This window comes from Coloeus monedula (genome assembly GCF_965178545.1).
Source record: "Coloeus monedula genome assembly, chromosome: 3".
Classification (NCBI taxonomy): Eukaryota; Metazoa; Chordata; class Aves; order Passeriformes; family Corvidae; genus Coloeus; species Coloeus monedula.
The window spans coordinates 487679-507610 of record NC_138783.1 but is presented as its reverse complement, the minus strand read 5'-3'; the positions used below and the strand labels follow the sequence as shown (position 1 = coordinate 507610).

The window sequence follows — 19932 nt, the reverse complement described above, 5'->3', positions numbered from 1 at the left end:
TCTCATCAAACACACAGAGCCCCTGTGCTCCTGGCTGTCCCCAGAGAGGGTGAATCACAGAGCCACAAAATACCCTGAGCTGGAAGGGCCCCACAAGAATCATCCAGTCCAACTCCGGCCCTGCCCTGCACCCCAACAATCCCACCCCGAGCATCCCTGGCAGCGCTGTCCAAATGCTCCTGGAGCTCTGGCAGCCTCGGGGCCGTGCCCATTCCCTGGGGAGCCTGGGCAGTGCCCAGCAGCCTCTAATGTTCAACACAAACCTCCCTGGCACACCTCCAGCCCTTCCCTGCCACTGTCACAGAGAGCAGAGATCGGAGCTGTCCCTCCGGAGGAAGTCGCAGACCCCAATAAGACTCCCCTCAGTCTCCTCTGCTCCAGCTGAACATTCCAAGTGCCCTCAGCCACTCCTCGTGTGGCCCCTCCAGACCCTTCACCATCCTCGTGTCCCTCCTTTGGACACTCTCCAACAGCTTGAGACCTTTCTGACGTAGTGGTGCCCCAAGCCACACACAGAATGCTTCTCCCTCTTCCTCCCCATGCCACGTGTAGATCCTGTGGGCAAATCCTGAGCTGCCTAGAAGGGAGCAACTGGTTCTGTGACTGTCTGTGGGCACAGCCAGAGGATGTGAGGTGCCTTTGGCAATGACACACATGTCACAGCCCAACTGCAAGCACAGCCATCCTTCAGGGGTACCCCTGTGACCCCTCACAGCTTCCAGAGCCCCCCGGGACCATCTGCCCAGTTCAGGCTGGAACTCCCCTCCCTCCCGCCATGGGATCTGCACACAGGGATGATGCAGGAGTCCTCCTGGTGATTTCTGTCCTGAAGCCATACCTTGGCTGCTCGCAGCGAAGGCCAGGGCGCCGTCCCCGGGCTCCGAGGGGTTCTCCGGGCGCCGCGGGGGTGGCTGGCGCAGCCGCTGCCCCTCCTCCAGCTCGGGGTGGGTGCGCACGGTGAGGCACAGTGAGGGCTGCACCAGGGCGTCCTTCAGCAGCGCCGAGTCCAGCTCCTCGGCAGCTCTCTGGTTGATCTCTACAACTTCATCGCCAGCTTTCAGGCCTGTGACACAGAGAAACAGGTCAGACTCGCACAGCCGTGCTCCCCACAGACACCGAGGAGCTCTGCCGGGTGTTTATCTCTAGACACAATCATTAATGACTGCAAATGTCACTGAGATTTGATGGACTTTGTGAGATCTGCTGTCTGGCTGCTCCTCCAGTGCCACCTTAACAGCAGAGTGTCCAGGAGTCCCTCACTACCTGCCAGCAACAATTTATCCCCTTTTTCCTCACGGCACAGACCTGTGCCACACTGCACCCTACACAACACAGGCCTCCCCTGTGACCCTTCCCAAATGCTGTGGCAGCACACGCATCTTCAAAAGGCAGATCTGAGCCCTTGCTAAGTTAGTCATGGCTGTTTTGCAGCCTGATTCCAGGAGTTATTTATAGCAGCAGTGCCCCAGGGAGAAGGGGGTGTGCAGGAAAGCAGCTGACTCCCACTCCCCGGGATGCTGAGGGACAGTGTGCGGCCCTCCGAGGTGACACAGGAATCCTGACCTTCCCCACGGCCAGCCAGGCCCTCCCTGACCAGCAACAGCGAGCTGGAGTGGGGTTTCATCCCCAGTAATCCCCAGGGCCAGGCAGGCAGCAGCACACCAGGAACAGCAGTGCCGAGAGCCCCGGCTGTTGGATCATCCCCATCTCCATTCTTGCATTTACAGGGATGAGAGCTGGAATTTACAGCGACCAAAGAGTAGGGGTGACCATCCCTGCCATGCACAGGAGGAGTCCCCGAAAGCCTGGGTGAATCCTCCAGGAGACACAGTACTGACCCACATTCCAGGAAGAAACGTGGAAGGGAGGAGGCTAAAGAGCTTCCTTAGGAAAATGGAGATCTCCCTAAATGCATGTAATTGTGCCCAGAAACTGCAGTGTGGTGTGCAGTTTCAGGGAGAATAAAATGAACTAGATAGAGTAGCTACAAATTAAATGGACTGTAAAATCATATCTGAAAGAAGGACAAAACAAGGCAAGTCAAGCATTTCGCATTATTTAATTTATTCTACTTAGCGATTCGGTGGCATAATAGCAGCACACTAATAGGCCTGCAACCATAAACATCGGATCTGGGGCTTCATTTACTCTTTGGAGTCTTTGTTTTGGATCATTTGGGATAAAGCATCACGTCTATCTCAGTGCAATCCCATTCCAACAAGGAATGCCCTGCTAAGGCAGACCAACAGAAGAAAAAGGATGAATTATAAAAATTACCAGGAGAAAATTAAAGTTTTCTAATTGGAGGAAAGACTGACAGTGAAATGCAGTATCTCATCTGATGGAGTGCAGTCGAACACAGACAATGCATGTAAATAATGGGAGGCACAGAGAGTTTTCCCCGCTTCCTCCTGCTACCTCAGGGAATCTTGTCCCAGCATCCTGCCGACTGCTGTCACACAGAAGTGCCTTTCCAGGTCAGTTCTGAGGAGCTGCGGATCTGAGTTTTCATTCCCTGTCCTAGCACTGCAGCCCCACAGGAGGCACTCTCTGCTCACACATCCATTCAAGCTGTTCTTCCAGCAGTAACTAAAAGCAAACCAGGGAAGCCCTGATGAAACCCCCATCCGCCCTCACCTCACACTTGCCTTACTCCACACAGGAACCCACAGGGTTCCATTTCCCCTGGCAGCCTGGCAGGGAGCCCGCCCCCCCAGCCTCTGCTCAGGGCTTTTGGCAGGATTTCTATCCTGTTAGCCAGGGAGTGCTGTGGGGCTGAGGGAAAGGAAGAGCAAGGTGGTCTTTTCACGTTTAGCACACACCTATGTGGGTTTCTGAAGTTGGGGTGCAGCTCCAGGCTGTCCCCCATTCCCTGACCACTGCTCCTCCTTTCCCATTTCTGCCTCCACTGTGCCCCTTCTGCCACTCATTCCCAGCCACACAAGCCAGCTCCACCAGCTCGGGGTCACAGAAACTGCCAGGGCAGTTTTCCATCAGCTGGACTGGCTCAGCAGAGTGCCAGAGTCAGCACCAGGCCAAGGGATGCAGCAGCCTGGGGAAGAGCAGCTTTTGGAACAGCTTTTGCCAAGGGCCAACAGCTGAATAAGCTCTGCAAGGCCATACAAGCCCTCACCAAGGGAACTCTGAAGGTGTTTCTGAGGACTCTGCATGCACCAGTGGGTTACAAAGAGATGAGATTCTTCTCACCCCTCATGGTCCCCACGTTCCAGTTCCAAATGTGGGTGGGTTTCAGCTGCCCAGCTCCCTGACCAGCCTGTCTGTGCAGCAGGGGAGGCAGTGAATGGGAAATGCAGTGGCATGGCTGGCCTCAGCTGCATTAAACCAGATCCTGCTCTGCCTTGGGATGAGCTGGCAGCCTGGTTATCCCGGCTGGCTCCTGCTCCAGGTGCTGCCCTGCATCCTGCAAAGGCTGGGAGCAAAACTAGAGGCAGTAATCCCAGCCACAGGGAGCACTGAGATGCTTCCACTGTATTTAAGTCACAGTGACTGACTCGGGAGGGCTTTGGAAGTGTTTTACCTTGCTTGAAAGCCAGGCCTGTCTCCTTGACGCTGTTCACATACAGCCGGCAAATCCCTTCCTCTTCCACGGAGGAGAGAGAGACACCTGGGGAGACAGCCAGTGAGATGGTCAGAGAAAGGCAGCCCCCTCCAGGGTGTCCCAGCCACCACACCCTGCAGCCACGGCTGTGCTGTCCCTGCAGCAAGCAGGTGGGAATCCCTCCCCGCTCCCTTCCCTCAAACCTCCAGCACAACAGGGAAGTGAAACGACGAAGTGGCTTTAACAAAAACCTGAGCTGAATTTCTGAGTGCATCTATAACTCATCTACAGCCGTATGTGAGGATACCACAGCTGCAAAGCCTTGGAACAGACTCCCAATTCTCTTGCCACCAAAGGTCCCTCCAGGAGGTTTTGCTGTTCACAGACCAAAGCTACACAGAGCCATGGTTTGGGACAAAAGCCGGGAATCCGAGAGCCACAGCTGATGTGCTGTCCCAAACTCAGGCAAGGCACAACACCTCTGGCTAGAACCGAGTGCTGACCTCTGCTTTTTGAGGCTCATGGGCTGGGCAGGTTTGTAAAAATGCCCCTTTCCCTCTTCCCCTCAACTTTTTTCAGCTGCTTATGGCACAACCTGTCATTTGACAAGTCTCGGCTCAGCACACATTTCATGCTCACCAGAGACCTACAGAACAGCCCTGAAGTGGAAGTGCTGACACAGCCCCATTTTAAACAGTGCAAATGGGACTGTGAGCTTTGGTCTGGGGGATTTTCCTGCCATGTGTGTGACACTGTAAGATAACGATGTGTAAAGGAAATACAACGTGCCGAGTTAAATGCAGGTTGTTTATTTACTGTTGAGAGCCATCTAAAGCAGAACATTTGCCTTTCTGAAAACTTCATTACTCCCTAAATGAGTGCAGGCAACCATTTGCTCTCTCTTTCCTAGAGACTAGAAAAACATTTACAAACCTCTGGGGGAGTCGTTTGTTTTCACATGCAATCAGCCACCAGCCAAGAGGTGCAGATGTGCTGGGAGCCTATCCTGACTTTAGGACTTCCTTTAAGTTGATCCTTATGGCTGAGAGTTATTTTTTTCATCCGTGATTTAAAAATAAAAAAAAAAGGAAGAAAAGAGGGGGAAGAATGTGGCAGCTCAGAAGTGAGAAGCATATGGCCTTTCATGACTTACTGAGCTACTTGGAACCTGCATGCGAGCTCCTCAGGCTGAATCAAATGAAATTTGTGAAGCTCACTCCACACACCAGCTTTGGCAGAGAGAAGAACCCTCGACTACAAGAGCAGCTGTAAAATATAGTAGTTACTGGTTGTCATCACCACAAAGCCTACCTGGAAAACCCTCATCCAGATAGACAGCAGAGCGTGCCCAAGGCTGCAGTTTGAGTCAGCACAAAGCATCAGCTCCTAAGAGCATCGCCCTCTGCAACTGAGAGCCTGGTTTGGGCCAAACACCACACATTAAAACCAGGCTGAGGGGCAGCTCAGGCTCTCACTGTGAGGAGATCAGATCCAAGCAGCCTCAAGCTCCACCTCTCCTACAAGGAAAGGCTGAGAGAACTAGGATTGTTCAGACTGGGGAAGAGAAGCTTTGGGGGGACCTCACTGCAGCCCTCCAGGACCTGAAGGGAGCCCACAGGAAAGATGGAGAGGGACTCTTTAAAAGCATCTGGAGTGACAGGACAAGGAGGAATGGCTTCAAACTGAAAGAGAGCAGGTTTAGAGGGGATATTGGGAAGCAATTGTTTCCCTGTGAGGGTGGGCAGGCCCTGGCACAGGGTGCCCAGAGAAGCTGTGGCTGCCCCTGGATCCCTGACAGTGTCCAAGGCCGGGTTGGACAGGGCATGGAGCACCACAGGATGGTGGAAGGTGTACCTGCCCACAGCAGGGGTGGGACTGGATGGACTTTAAGGTCCCTTCCAACCCAACCCATTCTGGGATTCTGTGATTTCTCCATGAGAAGACCTCTGCCTCCCTCAATCCATCAGGTCTAAGTGCACACATAGTCATTTCTTAATTCATCCTTCAGCCATACCCATAAATCCTGCAGTTATTCCTGGCAGAAAGGGCATATGGAGCAATTACACAGGTCATCATCAGCTTTAGGAGATGAGAGATGGGCAGCTGGCAAGAGCCTGGCACTGGCCATCTCACACACACAGTCAAGCCCTCCACAGACAGGGGATGTGACCCTACCCTGTTTTATTTCCACAGCTGTGACAGTGGCTGGACCTCACAGCAGCACAGCAGTGCCAGAGGCTCTCATCCCAGTGTGTGTGTGTGCAGTCTGTACACACACGTGGACAGCAGGAATGTACAACTCCCACCTGGCTGGGTTCCACAGGGGCTGCACACAAACACTGCGGGAGAGGAAGGGCAGGAGTGGGTGGAAGCCACTGTGATTGCATAAGCTGGCATTCCTGCCAAAAACATTACCATCAGACTGTGCATGGGCTCTGAAACACAGGTGGGGAGAGATGGGTGGCAACCCAGGCAGAGCCTTGTCTTCACTGCAAAGTTCTGATCACAGGAGAATCTGCATCTTGGAGTGCACGTGGCCTCACCACAGCAGCTCAATAGCTGAGCAAATCCACCTCCAGACAATCCCCTCAGCCCCCTGGGAAAACCAGCTGCTGGTAAACATGCCAGCCCATTCCTGATACATCCAGGAGGTGGAAGCCAAGGATTCTTACCCATTTCTGCCCTCACAGCCCTGGCAAAGAGGGAAGAGTACCAGCCAAAGAGATGAGAACATCTGTGCTCAAGCACCAGCAAAGCATCCCACTGAGAGATCCAACACTGGCCAGACCCTCCAGGAGCGCCTCTTACTACCACAGACACACTGGTGAGAGTAGAAACACCACAGAATGTTCCCAGGTGAGCTGTCCCTGAGATGTGGTGTTGGAACAAGGTCCTGTCCAGCCCAAACTGCTCCAGGATTGTGTGATTTCAGCACACACTAGTGACTGGATGAACACACAAGGAGACACATACACACCACAGAAATCCTTCTGCCAACTAGAGGCAAACCACATTTGGCCATTTTCCTTCAGTGAGAGAAAAGTCAGCTTTTTTGGGGTGCTTTTAGCATTCCCTCCCTGCAGGGTGAGAGCACTGCACAGCTACATCCCGCACCTCACACAGCTGATCTCATTTCACAGGACACCACATTGCATTTCACATTTTTTTTTTCCAATTATCCCTTAGAAAAAAAGAAGAAAAAGAAATAAACAGGAAATGCTATGACAGCTGCAACTCTTGCAGTGCTTTCAGGCACTGCATAAATACCAACCCTGAACCATCACTGGGCTGGTGAATATTTCTTTCTTAGGCCTTCAATATTCAAGCCCCAGTCAGTCCCACTGCTTTGTAGCAGAGCTCAATACTCCAGTGGCCTGCAGCTGTATAATAAGCAGTTTGGGGATGCAGAATTATTCTAGTCATTAAAACAGAATATTTAGATAAACAGCAAAAAGATGCAGATTGGCTTCCTGTGGGGGAGGTTGCACAAATAACTCTAAAATACACCCCAGAACTGCAACTGCCAGGCCAAAGGGCACACTCATCAGGCTGGAGGGCTGTAATCTGAAATACCTGAAAGCTGAGAAGTGTGAACTACACAGAGATGAGAGATTCTGCTGGAAGTACACAGGGAGGCCTTCCCCTGCTTTATGCTTCACACAGATCTGCCATGTGTCTGATTCTGGCTCCAGGCATCCATGGGACATCCTCAAGGGCTGGAGCATCCGTGCGACACCCTTGAGCCCTGGAGCCAGGCATCCCCAGCCTCAGCAACGTCGGGGCCAGGCAGGAACCCACCTTGGGTGCCCCTGGCAGGTGAGAAGAAGCCAAACAGCCTCTCTGCAGCTGCCCAGCCACAGAACTCGAGATGCCTCATACCCACAGCAATGCTCCCGAGGAGCGGGGCAAGGCAGAAGGAGTGAGCAGGGGGACAAAGGAGGAAGGAGGGGTCCTGCAGAGTCCTGCAGCCTGTGGGCAGTGTGGAAGCCCCAGCACAGCCCCCGGCAGGGCCCGTGAAGGCTCTGTGTGAGATGTGACAGCTGGCAAAGGACGCTGCTCCCACCCACACCCTCCATGGGTGGTGCTGGGAGGAACTACAGCAGCAAGCAAACATTTGTCCTCTCTGCACATCCTTCAGCTCCAGGAAAGCCACGTTCAGAGCACTCCAAACAAAGCTGTCCTCCTCCAGGGCAGGTGAATGTTCCTGTGGGGTGGCTCAGGAGTCAGAAGTGTTTTCCTCACTGTGCTCAAGAGACCTTTCAGGTGCATCAATAAACAGCATGCAAGAACCTGCTCACACTAGAACTGACTGGGGAGAAACAGCAAAACAAATGAAGGACTAACTCACCATAAATATCAGAGGATGCATCAGACTTCTCCATCTGAATGTGCTGGGTAATTTTCTGACAGATTTCTATTTCCTTGTACAGCTGAATAGAAGAAAAAAAAACAAACACAAAAATATGTTACTGTGGGAGGACACATTAATTGTAATGGTTTTGAACAGATTTTTGGGTTTTAATTACAGGCAGAAGAAAGGGACTGTGGTCATTATTTATCAAACAGTTTCTCCCCACCTGTGTGAGAGGCATTAGCAGTGTCACTCAGCTCTGCTGTTAGAACACAGTTAGGGAGGAGGAAGCAGTGTTTTCCCACCACCATCACCAAACAAAGCATGCATCTCTTTCACTCAGTCAATACCATTTTGAGTGCACGAGAAACAGAGCTTCTGTTCCTCTTTTCCTAACTTTCAAGTAGTAATAGCTTAATGTTTCTATATTGTTTTAATGAAGACATTGCAGGAATTCAATTATTCAACAGCATTAAAATCACAAGGAGTGATTTTGTTTCTTAGATACATTTCTTCATTATCAGATTATCAATTTGCTATACCTCAGCATGACATTTCACCTTTAACACCTTGCTGTTTATTCGTACCAAGGAAAGCCCCCAAGTCTTTGAAATGGTCATCAGCATCCTTCCTGGGAGACCAGCACAAGTTCACACCTAGGCAATAGCCCACAAGTCCCTCCACCCAGCTGCAAATCCCTCTGCCTTTCAGCACCGAAGTAACAAACCAGCCTTTGTCTTCGGAAAAAATCATGGCCCCAGGTGAACGAGAGCCCACAGGTGAATATGAATTCTGTTCCCGTGCTGCTGTGAGCGTGTAAAAACGTAATTCACAGTAATGAACATTTTGAAACTCAGTGTTTGGACTGAAGTATGTAAACTGTTCCTTTAGAAAAGGAGAGGAACTCATTAGCAAAAGGTTTCCCGAATAAAAATGTAACTTCATCTTCGCTATCAGCACCTACAGATCTGTTTAGCTGCAAAATCACGTTCTGCAGAACAGCTACAGCCCCATGGAAGTAACTCCAGTGTTCTCCCCAAACAAGCCCACACAGGCCAGCAGACATGCAAAGTGTGCTGGTTTAGTATTGGTACATTGGACATCGTCCTACAGTGCCTGTCTCTGCCATTCCCTTCCAGCATCTACACAGTCCCACTGACAGAGTTTTGGGTTCATTTCAGCTTTTCAGAATAAACAATAAGTGATGACTCTGTCAATCCTACACCCTCTCAACACGAGACAAGTCCCCAAAGTCCTTCCAGACAATGACAGCTAAAATCTGTCTCCTCTGAGTTTTAATTTTCCCCAACTGTATCACACTTCCCAATCCTAGCACTCCTCTAGCACTTTCTCACTAGTTGTTGTTGTTGTTGTTGTTGATAGCATTAACTGAAAATCCCAGAAGTTCTTTGCTGAATGAACAAAAGCCTCCATAGCTAGCAAAGTTTTACTTTTTATAAGTAAACCAGCCACCAATGCAAAGGACTTTAAAAAGCTTTACAGCATGCCGGTGTAAAATCATAGAGGTAAAGCATGACACCAATCCTGTTTGGTCTTTTTTTCTAATCTCTCATGGCAACATTCCTTTGAAGTCTGCTTTTGAGATGAATGAGACGAAAACAGGCAGCTGAGGCAATTAAGGAAGTATATTCTCACAGGTAACTCCAGACCTTCTTAACCTCAAACTTTACCTTCCCATTAAGAAAAAAACCCACCAAAAAACACCCAACAACTTGTGTATTTTCCTCCTCTTTAAAACTCAGACAGGGACTGTAACAAGAAGTGCTCAGGCCTCAGCACCATGACTTTAAAACCCCCATGGACAGCACAAACAACAGGAAAAGACAACTTGGAGGGAAGTTAAGCTTAAATGTACCTTACAGTGACTTTCACACATTGCCTGTGGCTGTCCCTCCTCTCTCCCCAGACACATCCACACACACATATGAGCTGAACACCAACACAGGATGAAATGTTTGGAGAGATCCCTTTACTGAAGGCCAATTTGCCATGGTCTGCAAAGTGCCATAATTGCAAACCAAAGAGCCTAACTGTGTGCTACAGGATGGCAGATAAACACTAATTACCAGCGTCCCACCCAGGGTCATTTCATTTGCCCAGGGGCAGCATTACCAGTTCATAGATCTCCTCCTCTGGCTTTGGTACATAGAACTGGATCTGGTTGTCAATGAGGAATTTCAGGCGCAGGTAGTGAGCAGCGTGGTCCAGCTGGTGTGTCTGCAAGAGACAGAGAGCCTTTAGACAGAAAAGCAGTGTTCACCTCATCTCTGACCCTCACAGGAACAAAACCACCCCAGCACCACCTTCTACCATGATCTCCTGCCCTGAAACCTGAACAAAACCTGGCCCTCCTGCTCTCCCCCAGGAGTAAGATCCATGTACCCACCGAGGGCACTGGGAGCAGCCTCCTCGGCTCTGCTGACCCGGCATTCTGCTCCCTCCCAAGCCAGTCCAGAAATAAGCCTATGCTGGAACAGCAGAAGCCTCAGAGCACGCCTTTGGATAAAAGGATATTTAAATAAACATTCTGCCAACAGAGTGAAATATGGCAGGAAAGGGCTTTTCTGCTTGGTTTGGGTTTTTTTAGCATCTTCATAACTTAGCACGTAAATATGATGGGGCAGATTTCAAGCAAGGTTAATAAAGACAAAAAATCTGTCTGTCCTCTAAATTCAAAGCAGCTCAGGATACACTGGCTTTATAAGGCTAGAAAAAAGCCAAGAGTTGCATCCTGGATTGCATCCCAGTGGAAACAGGTCACACCATTTTAATAAATTAGTTATAATTAGCTGAGGATACAGCATTTGGTCTGGGAGATGTTAATGACCTTTTCTTAGCATGATTAATAAGGTTGATTTAAGCAGAGGTTAATGCAGTGTGTAATCAAAACACATTACAAGTATGATAAACACAAAGGATATCATCCAGAAGTTACTTTCAAAGTTCCTAAACTAAAACTAATGAGAAACCCCAAAGTGATTCACAGGTACAGGAGGTAAATTCTCCTCACTGTCACTTCTGAAATCCCACTGTTAAAGGCTTTTATACCTCAGCCTTTTCATTTTACACCAGCAAATTACCAAGTTTCTCAGGCTGTGCTGAAAACAATGGCTTATCTGAAAATTCATGCAAGAACATCATTACTGCCTGTCTGTCCTGCTTTTTAAAGCCTGGCTTTTCCAGTTCCAGCCACGATACAGCAGCACTGAGGTGATGAGCAGTGTACACTGAGGGACCTGTGGAAAACCTGACCCTCCAGCACACGCACAGAGAACAGTGACTGCTTTGGGAAGTCTGGATTAGCCCAGGAGTAAAAAAACTACCAACAACAAGAAGGAAAACCAAACCAGATCTATTGCTGCATTCTGCACAGTGCTCTGTTCAAATATGCCCAACCCAAAGATCAAATTTTCCTTGGATGAAATGGAGTATCTGAAATGGAATAACCTCCATAATCCAGGCAAATTCCTAGTTAATTAAATAATGACTTTGAAATCTATCAAGGGCCAAAAGAAAAACAGCTGAATGTAGGAGATCCTTGCTCCCTCACTTTTTTCTTTTTTTGGAAAGCTTCTTGCTTGCTTTTCTCATTGATTACTGCTGTTTTCAGTAGTTTTCTCTTTACAGACACACACGTGCACACACTCCAGAAACTGAAGGGAAGCAGAATTGGCATTAAAGGTTCAGAAATGACACAGAGGAGTCCTGAGTTACTTTCTGGTCAGCTTAGTGTACTGCCCCTAGACACAAAAGTGTCTTAAACAAAAACACAGAAAGGAGATCTAGACCCACTGAGTGCACCCCCCATGTCTGGGGTGTCCAGGGAAGGGAACGGAGCTGGGAAAGGGGCTGGAGCACCAGGAGCAGCTGAGGGAGCTGGGATTGTTTATCCTGGAGCAAAGGAGGCTCAGGGGGGACCTTGTGGCTCTGCACAAGTCCCTGACAGGAGGGGGCAGCCGGGGGGGTCGGGCTCTGCTCCCAGGGAACAGGGACAGGAGGAGAGGGAACGGCCTCAGGCTGGGCCAGGGGAGGCTCAGGCTGGACATCAGCAGGGACTTCTTCATGGAAAGGAAGGGGCTGCCCAGGGAGGTTTGGAGTCCCCATCCCTGGAGGCGTCCAAGGAATTCCTGGACATGGCACTCAGTGCTCTGGGCTCGGGACAAGGTGGGGACTGGGCACAGCTTGGACTCCATGGTCTCGTAGGTTTTTTCCAACCTGAAGGATCCTGTGGTTCTGTGAAAAAGGAGCCAGGCAACCTGGCAGCCTCCTCCTGCCACCGGGGTGGATCTCCTCCCTGTCTCCTGTGCCCAAGCTGTTGCGCTCATGCTGCACCTCGGGCATGTCTGACGGTCAGTGCCAGCTGTGCTGCCCAGCCCCATGCCACTGCCCAAAGCCCAGGGATGGCGCAGAGACCCTGTCCACAGCCCATCCAACGTCCTTCCCTTGTGGAGGAGACCCAAGGGATGCTTTCCAGATGGGCCCAGGCAGGCAGAAATGACCACCTGTCATGAATTTATACAGCCTGGGGCCACCAAGCACTGGGCAGAGCATCAGCTGAAGATAAAACTGGTTAAAACGTTCATATTTAGAGCCACTCATTTCTTCCAAGAAACCCCATCAACCCAAGAGGACGCCATCAATCCAACACACTGCAATCCCATCCAGGTCAGGAATGACAGTCCTGACCATGGTATGAGCCACCCCATTTAGTTAATTAACATCCTACAGCTGCCCCAAGGCTCTGTCTACCTCAAAATCAGACATTGGTTAAAGTGTTTCAAATAGGGCCATGATCTTCTACTGAAGTGAAAGTAAAAGGTCTCCTGAATGTGGACACAGCCAGGCTGCCCTAAAAGCCAAACCATTAACCCACTTTTTTGTTGCTGGGAGCTGCATCCATATGTGGGGAGGTGGGAGCAGAAACAGGGCAGCTTTAATGATATGAATATTCTTTTGAGACCACCCAAAATACCTTTCAGCCGTCCAAATCTGCTTCTTGGTTTATTTATTTCTCTCCTAATAACTCTGGCTATGTCTGGACTAAATTAGGCAGCTAACCCCATTTAAAGCACAACCCGACAGCTTAACCGAGGTGGTCGTGAAGAAGAATTTACAGCCAGGGCTGTGATCCGATTCAAGAGGCTCCAAGTGCCACAGTGGGCTGGCACACAGCCCCAGTCTGGCTCCTTTCTAGCCCAGGAGAGGGCCTGGCACGTTGTCCCAGCTTGGTGGGGGAGGCCTTCGTGGCAGCAGCACAGGAACGCAGCAGCCACCCCACGGCATCGCCCCTGTGTGGCCCCAGCTCTCCCAGTGGGAAAACACCAGCCCAGAAGAAAAGGAAGCCCCCAGAGCATCAGGCTTAAGTAACTTCTCTGAGGCTTTGAGCACAAACCCAGAGACCTTGGGGTATCTGCTTCTTGCCCCTCAGGCAGGTCCCTTTGAAAGACGTAAATTGTGAGGGGAAAAAACCCCAAACCTTTCTTGCCTCACTTTCTTTGTAGTCAAAGATAAATGCCATGTAGTCATCTATGCTTGTTTTTTACTGCTATTATCTCCATATTGGGTTTTGGTGTTATTATCTCCACACTGGCTCTGCCTAAATCCATATACAGAGTGTGATTTCCTCCTCCATTTTAAGACACACCATTATGCAAATGTCAGTAATGCATATACATTCGTTCACACTGAGCAGTGCTATCACAGAATCACAGCATGGGTAAGGTTGGAAGGGACCAACTATTTCCTGTCAGCCACAGAAAGCAATTTGATGCACATACACTGAGTTTTCCTGCCTTCCAAGTGATGTTGCTAGTTACATCTTTGGAGAAATCTTTGAGAAACCACTTTAAAAATGCTTTAAACACTCCTCCCACCAATCCTGAATCATAAAAGTGCCACAAAGCATCCTCCGAAGCCTAACTCGCTGTACAATAACAGGCAGCAATGTTAGCATAAGAACACATTTTCCGCAATGACTTTAGTGCATTTAATGTTCTCCAACAGAAGAATCAAGCTCAGTTTAGCAGCACAGATTTAACCACATCTACAAACATGAGGAGGTTTACATGAAATGTAGAGCTTGAAATGTTTACTGTACCAGAACTTGACTGGTTCTCAGATGGCAGATGGCAAACTGATGTGAAATGATGTGGATCAGATATTAAAGGGGGGAAAATGAGCTGAATGCAAGAGACAGAAGAAAGAGATTGATTATTAAATGCTACAGAGAAGAAGGCATCTCAACAGTGTTTTTCAGGCTGAAAACCCTTACAGAAAGGAAAGAAACAGATAATAGCTCTTGAAAAAACACTCACCAACCTCCCCTTCTCCTTCAACACCCCCACCCACCGCAGCAAACACACAGTGAGAGACCAGACCCTCAGCAGGCACCTGCTGAAACCACGGAGCTACACCAGCCTGCTCCAGCCGAGGGCTTGGTCCACTGAGTTAACCACTCTTACCTGAAGGAAAACATAAATCCTAAAAATAAATCATTACTAATAATGTATCATCCAGCTTCCCTATCATGTCCCTCTCCAAAAATGTCATCTTTTGCTGAGCACAAAGCAGAGCTTTCACAAGCTGCAGCGCACCTGGCAGAGACGCGAGCACACCATACAATTACTGGAAACAAACGCCTTTCCCTCACCTTCCCTCTCTTTGGAAGCACATGCAACGCATTCTGAAAGTCCCCAAAGTTAAGCTCTCAATAGTAGTAAATGTTTTCTTTTCTCCTGCTGTTGTTGTTGTACAGAGCAGACTCACTTTTCAGAGCAGCACGTGACAGGAGCTGGGTCTCGCTCGCTCAGAAAACACATATTATGTAGCTGCCAGATCTGAAAGCCTGTGTTTAATTTGTCAAAGTTTCCAACTCTTTAGAGATGTAACTCTTTTTAACGGCCCAATATCTCTGATACTTCATCTGGCAAAGAAATCCAGGTGGTTTTTCCTCCCCCCCACTCCAGTGTGGATAAAAGCTTTCCTCTGTCCCCTCGTGCCACCCACACGAGGTTGGGTCTGATTCTGCAGAGCAGGCAGCAAACATGGGCACCTTCTCCCACTCCTGGTGCTGCTGTTCTCCCCAGTGCCAGCCCGAGGGGAAGGCAGGAGGGATGGCACATGGAAACAGGTCCCCCTGGCTGCTGGGAAGGGGTGAGACCACCTCATCTGCCTGGCGGAACAGGGAAATGGGGAGCGATGCAGAGCTGGGGGCACCAGGGTGGTGGCACCACCACACTGTGGGGCATCCAGGGGCTGGGAGAGGGGTCCCACACTCAGCGTGGTCCCACTGGAGGGGCAGAGGATGGCTGGCTCTGTGAAAGGCAGCAGCAGAGGCAGAGCCAGTGTGTGAAGGCCCTTCCAGGCTGGTGCACAGCAGCCAGAGTGGGAAAGGCAAACCCAGCCTGCTGCCTGTCCCTGCACCCACGCAAAGTTAGCTCCAGCTGCAGGGAACTCTCTGCTGCGCTCCTGGCCTCAGCACTGCAGTGTAATTGTGGTTTTCACCTAACACAGAACTGGTGTCCCAGTGCAGAGCAGTCCCAGCACTGGCACACGAGGCTGCACTGATTCCCCACCTGCCCCAGGGCACGTTTACCTTGCAGATCATTTCCAGCACGTCCCGTGAGGTGTCCCCAGGCCGGATGACTGTCAGGGCAGGCTGGTTGTTGGGCAGGCAGAACCACGAGGGCGTGAAGTACTCGTGGACCCAAATATCACAGTCGGGGTTGTGCTGGTGGACACTGCTCAGGGCCACCTCCTTCTCCCTCTAAATAGACAAAATCCATCATGACTACCCAGCACAGCCCAACTCCCTCTTCACCAGTAACTCATGCACTGTGTGCTGTATCAGAGCCCTCAGACAGAGAAGATATTTGGCTCCTAAGCCCAGGTTGAAGGCTTGTCTGGACAGGAACCTGCAGTATTCCCTGAGCAGGAGAGCGTGTGCCTTCCTGTGCCACCCACCCAGCTACACTGCTGCAGTGTGCGTCCCCTGGGATTTCACCCTATGGCTACTGGGAATGCTAGGAATGCAACAAACAATGCGGGGGATGAAAGCAAATTTCAACTTAAAACTGAAATGCACAGTGTTTCTGGGCAAACCAACGCCAACAAAACTGTTGTAGGTACTGCAGCTCCTATGCTTAGAAAGGGCAAAATAGCAAATCATAGTATTTATTCTGAATTTACTGGCTGCAAACGTGGGGGAAGGAGGCACCTGGAGAGCTGGGGTTTTACCTTGCCATCCGGGACTGTGTCATCAAAGATCCCTTCGAGAGATTTCTTCACTGAATCGACTCCTTCTCCAAACACCTGAGGAACAACAGAGGGAACTGCTTTAAAACACGAACGTGACTCCCTGTGTGCAGCACACGCCAAGGGCAGAACAGTCTGTCTAACATCCAGCATGGAAATCAAACTGAGAAATACAAACACCCATCTCCAAACGCACTGCTTGCAGAAATTTTTCACTGTTGTAGAAATCTGGGATGGGGAAAACCCTCTTCAGGGTGGGTAAGTCCCATCCAGCAGTCCCTCTAACCTCTTTTTGCTTGAGCCTGTCATCCAAAAAGAAACAACACGGGAGGACCAGAGGTGTTTTCAGCAGAGAGGGGATCCCAAACACCAGGTCAGCTCACTCCAAGTGCTGTTCCTTAAACGCAGGGAAGTGCTGTCCTGTGTCCCCCACCCCCAGTTCCTCACCAGGACCACTCCTCCTGAGCACAGCTGTGGCTTTACTGATGCAGGCACACCTCTGCACCAGTGTCTGTCCAGACCTGGGCCCTCCACAGAGGTTTGCAGGGCAGCGAAGTGGGGGCCCTCTCCAACATTCCCTGCCTTTCTGCTGTAGATGCACTGGAGAGAAGGAAAATACCAGCTTGATGGAAGAGAAGGTTAGGTGACAAACAAGCTGGTGATGGGGTGGTGCAGGAAGATTAGAGGCCACTTCTGCTTGGAGGTCTGTCCTGACTTCCTTCCTGGAGCTGGACTAACTTTATCTCCCTTTGTGCTGGGCTTCCCCACCTGTAAAACTGGGAAATGAACACTTCCCCACCTCTGCCAACACTGAGAACTCAGAAGGGCTCTGCTTCTGGCTGGCTTTGTCATGACCCAGCTGCCAAAACGTCCTCAGCAAACATTCAAGCACAAGTCAGTGGAACCCTTCTCTAATGAAATAGGAGCTAGTAACCCAGCACGAGCCAGAGAGCCAAAATCAACAGGATCCCGTGCAGGAGGAATGACCAAACAGGAATATTTGCAGGATCCACCCCAGATCAGCACAGGACTGCATCAGCTGGGCAGGCAGGGCTGGTGCTGCAGAAGAGGCCAAGAATGAAAACTGAGAAGCTCAGTTTTATAGCTCCACATCAGGAGAGCTCTAGGATCAAGTTGCTGGGCTTGTTAATTATTCCCTGGCTAAAATGAAGCAGGGACCAGGCAGGATGGGAAAAGGTCTCTGCCTTTTAGGGATTTACAGTTGGCTGCTTCCAGTTGGCAACACTTTGCACAAGCAAGGGAAGTGTGCTCAGGCACTACATTTAGACACCCTGCTCCTTTCTCAGAAGTTCACACTTTTTACAACTCTCTCCACAATGACTTTCCCCTAACCTGGAACAGAATCCCTCTCCATGCCTGTGCTGGGGAGAAGCGAGGGGGGCAGGAGCAGGGGAGGCAGCGTGAAGAATGCAATTATCCCCACTGAAAGGGAAAACAAAAGGGGAGCTCAGGGCAGAAAAAAAACAGGTTTGAAAACACAGCATGGGCAGGATCCCAGCTCAGGACAAGGGATTTGGGGCAAGTAAACACAAAGCAACAGGGATGCTGCAGCATCGACACAAGGAACTGGGAATGTGCTCCTAGAGCTGCATTCCAGCCAAGCCCTGGGCTTTTGCTCAGCCTCTAAATATCAGGTGAACTTTTAATGTCTCGCTCCAAACGAGCTGAACAATTCCACAGCATTCATCCTCTGCTGAACAGAACAAACACCCGCTGCTGCTGCAACAGACAGCACAGGAAATCACAGGGCCCAGACAACGTGTCTCCCCAGCCCTTCTCCCCACAAAAAGCGAGGGATGAGAAAGGCAGAGCCTACATTTCCTGCAATTAGATGAGGTATGGCTCTCAAAAAGTGAAAGCTGTAATTAGGCATGTTTGGAAAGAGTAACAGGGAAGCAAGCACCTTCCGACCACACTGAAACACATTTTCTAGGGAAAGATCTGAGCAGTGACTGGGTGGAAACAGCACAACTTCAGGTTTTTTGTAAATCTGAAGCCAAACAGGGAGTGTCCCAACTAAATGTAAAGCTTCTTGTCACTTTAGGAAGTTTTCACCAAACTCGGCTACATTTAAAGCATTGTACAAACTCATCATTTTAAATTAAAAATAACTGAACGAGTCTGAATTGTTTGGGGCTTTTTTCTTTTCAAAGCTGTCTCTGTTTTACACTGCTGCTTTGTTGCTCCTGAGATTAGGAAAGGCACCTCCAGGAAAAGCAGAAGCACCAGAAATGCAACAACAGAATTCAGCAGAAGAAAGGGCAAGTTCCAAGCCTTTGACAGGAGCTGCTGTGCACTGATCTGCAGCTACAGCCCCCGATTTTTGAAGGGGATGAGGAATGAGATGACTCTGTGCCAGTGACTCTCGGTGCGAGCTGCATTCTGCCTGCTAACAAACCAGCCTTGCAAACAACAGTACCCCAAAACTCCACGAGCTTACCTGGTTGATGCTCGGCCTCCCTTGCTTTTTCTTCGAGGTAGTGTCCAGCCCCCAGAGAGAAGAAAACCTGCTCCTCCGCTTGCTGGCAGACCTGGACATGGCCTGTGTCCTTCTCCTCACTCCCGACTCCCCCGTGCGAGCCGCCACCTGTCAGTGCCACATGGCTTCAGAGGAGAGGCTGCAGCAGCCCCTGCACACACCCTCCACCCAACTGTGGGGTCTGGGGTGGGGAAAAGGCAAATCCTATGGCAACAAAGGCTATTCACTGCTGGGACAGTGGGGGTGCTGCCAGGCCACTGCCTTCTCACTGCAGATTAATTCACTTCTACCAACATCAAATATCAAATCTTGAAATGGGCACTACACACCACCCCTCTTGTTTTTTGGCATTTAATTTATTTTAAAGCAGCCTATTCATCACAGAACAAAGCCTCAGCACCAGTGAAGGATTTGGGGTTTTTTTTGTTTTTTTTTTTTTTCCCTTTTCCTAGCAAGGTTTCAAAGCTGGACATGTGACACCTCAGATTTCCAAACTTATCTGTTGCTTCCCAAAAACTCGGTCTTCCTCTTTACTCTTTCCTGTGGAAACACTCTGGGCATCCTGGTGCTGACTCAGAACTGCAGCAAGGCCAGATAAAGGCTTGCAGGGAGGTCACGGCATTTAAACCTGCACTCCCTTAAAGACAAGTGACATCTGAGGGAGGGAGCAAGGCACAGGAAGGGGAAAAGTGAGCTGAAATGACCCTTCCCATCAGAGCAGTGACAACTGCTCTGCAAAATGGCCCGAGGCAGCAAGAGACAGTTGCCTTTACTGAGCCCAGTTACCTGGGGAGTGTCTCCCAGGTGAGGAAGCTCTAGAGGAGATCAGTGGGACATGAGTCAGAGCTGAAGTGTTCAGGCCCAATGTCAAAACACATTTCCCACGTGGAGGTGGCCTGAGGAGAGGAGCTCCTCTCCTGCCAAAAAGGGAGTGGTAGGGAAGGGCAGGTATGAAGGGAGGCAAGGCACAGCCAGCCAGCCCCACCCTGCCCACTCGGCACTTGTGGAACACCTCAGCACTGCACTCCCACAGCCCAAACCAGCACCACGGCACTGCCAGCGCCCGGATGTGGGAACACCCACATCCCCGAGTGGTGCCCCAGCCACCGAGCTGAGAACTGGCTGCTTGGATGCAGCACAGCCAGAGCTACAGCTGGCAGGGACAGGGGGCTGGCCGCTGCACCCAGGGAGCTGTGTGAGCAACGGGGGCTTTGCTTGGGAAACGTGGGGAAATCAAGGAAAAGGAGA

The 19932-nt window shown here is 50.3% G+C and overlaps 1 protein-coding gene across 2 annotated transcripts in view; it reads right to left on the bottom strand.

The window, feature by feature from the left end:
- TIAM1 (TIAM Rac1 associated GEF 1) overlaps positions 1-19932 on the bottom strand; it is a gene marked incomplete at both ends in the record, with an annotated part of 67689 nt that overhangs the window by 25835 nt on the left and 21922 nt on the right. Inside the window, 7 exons of one of the 2 annotated variants that reach the window (XM_082278919.1) lie at positions 839-1063; positions 3539-3625; positions 7908-7989; positions 10044-10148; positions 15526-15696; positions 16167-16241; positions 18646-18792. In XM_082278919.1, the coding sequence (XP_082135045.1) occupies positions 839-1063; positions 3539-3625; positions 7908-7989; positions 10044-10148; positions 15526-15696; positions 16167-16241; positions 18646-18792 (892 nt within the window). The remainder of the gene's footprint in view (positions 1-838; positions 1064-3538; positions 3626-7907; positions 7990-10043; positions 10149-15525; positions 15697-16166; positions 16242-18645; positions 18793-19932) is intronic. The other variant, XM_082278920.1, reaches the window with a different exon arrangement.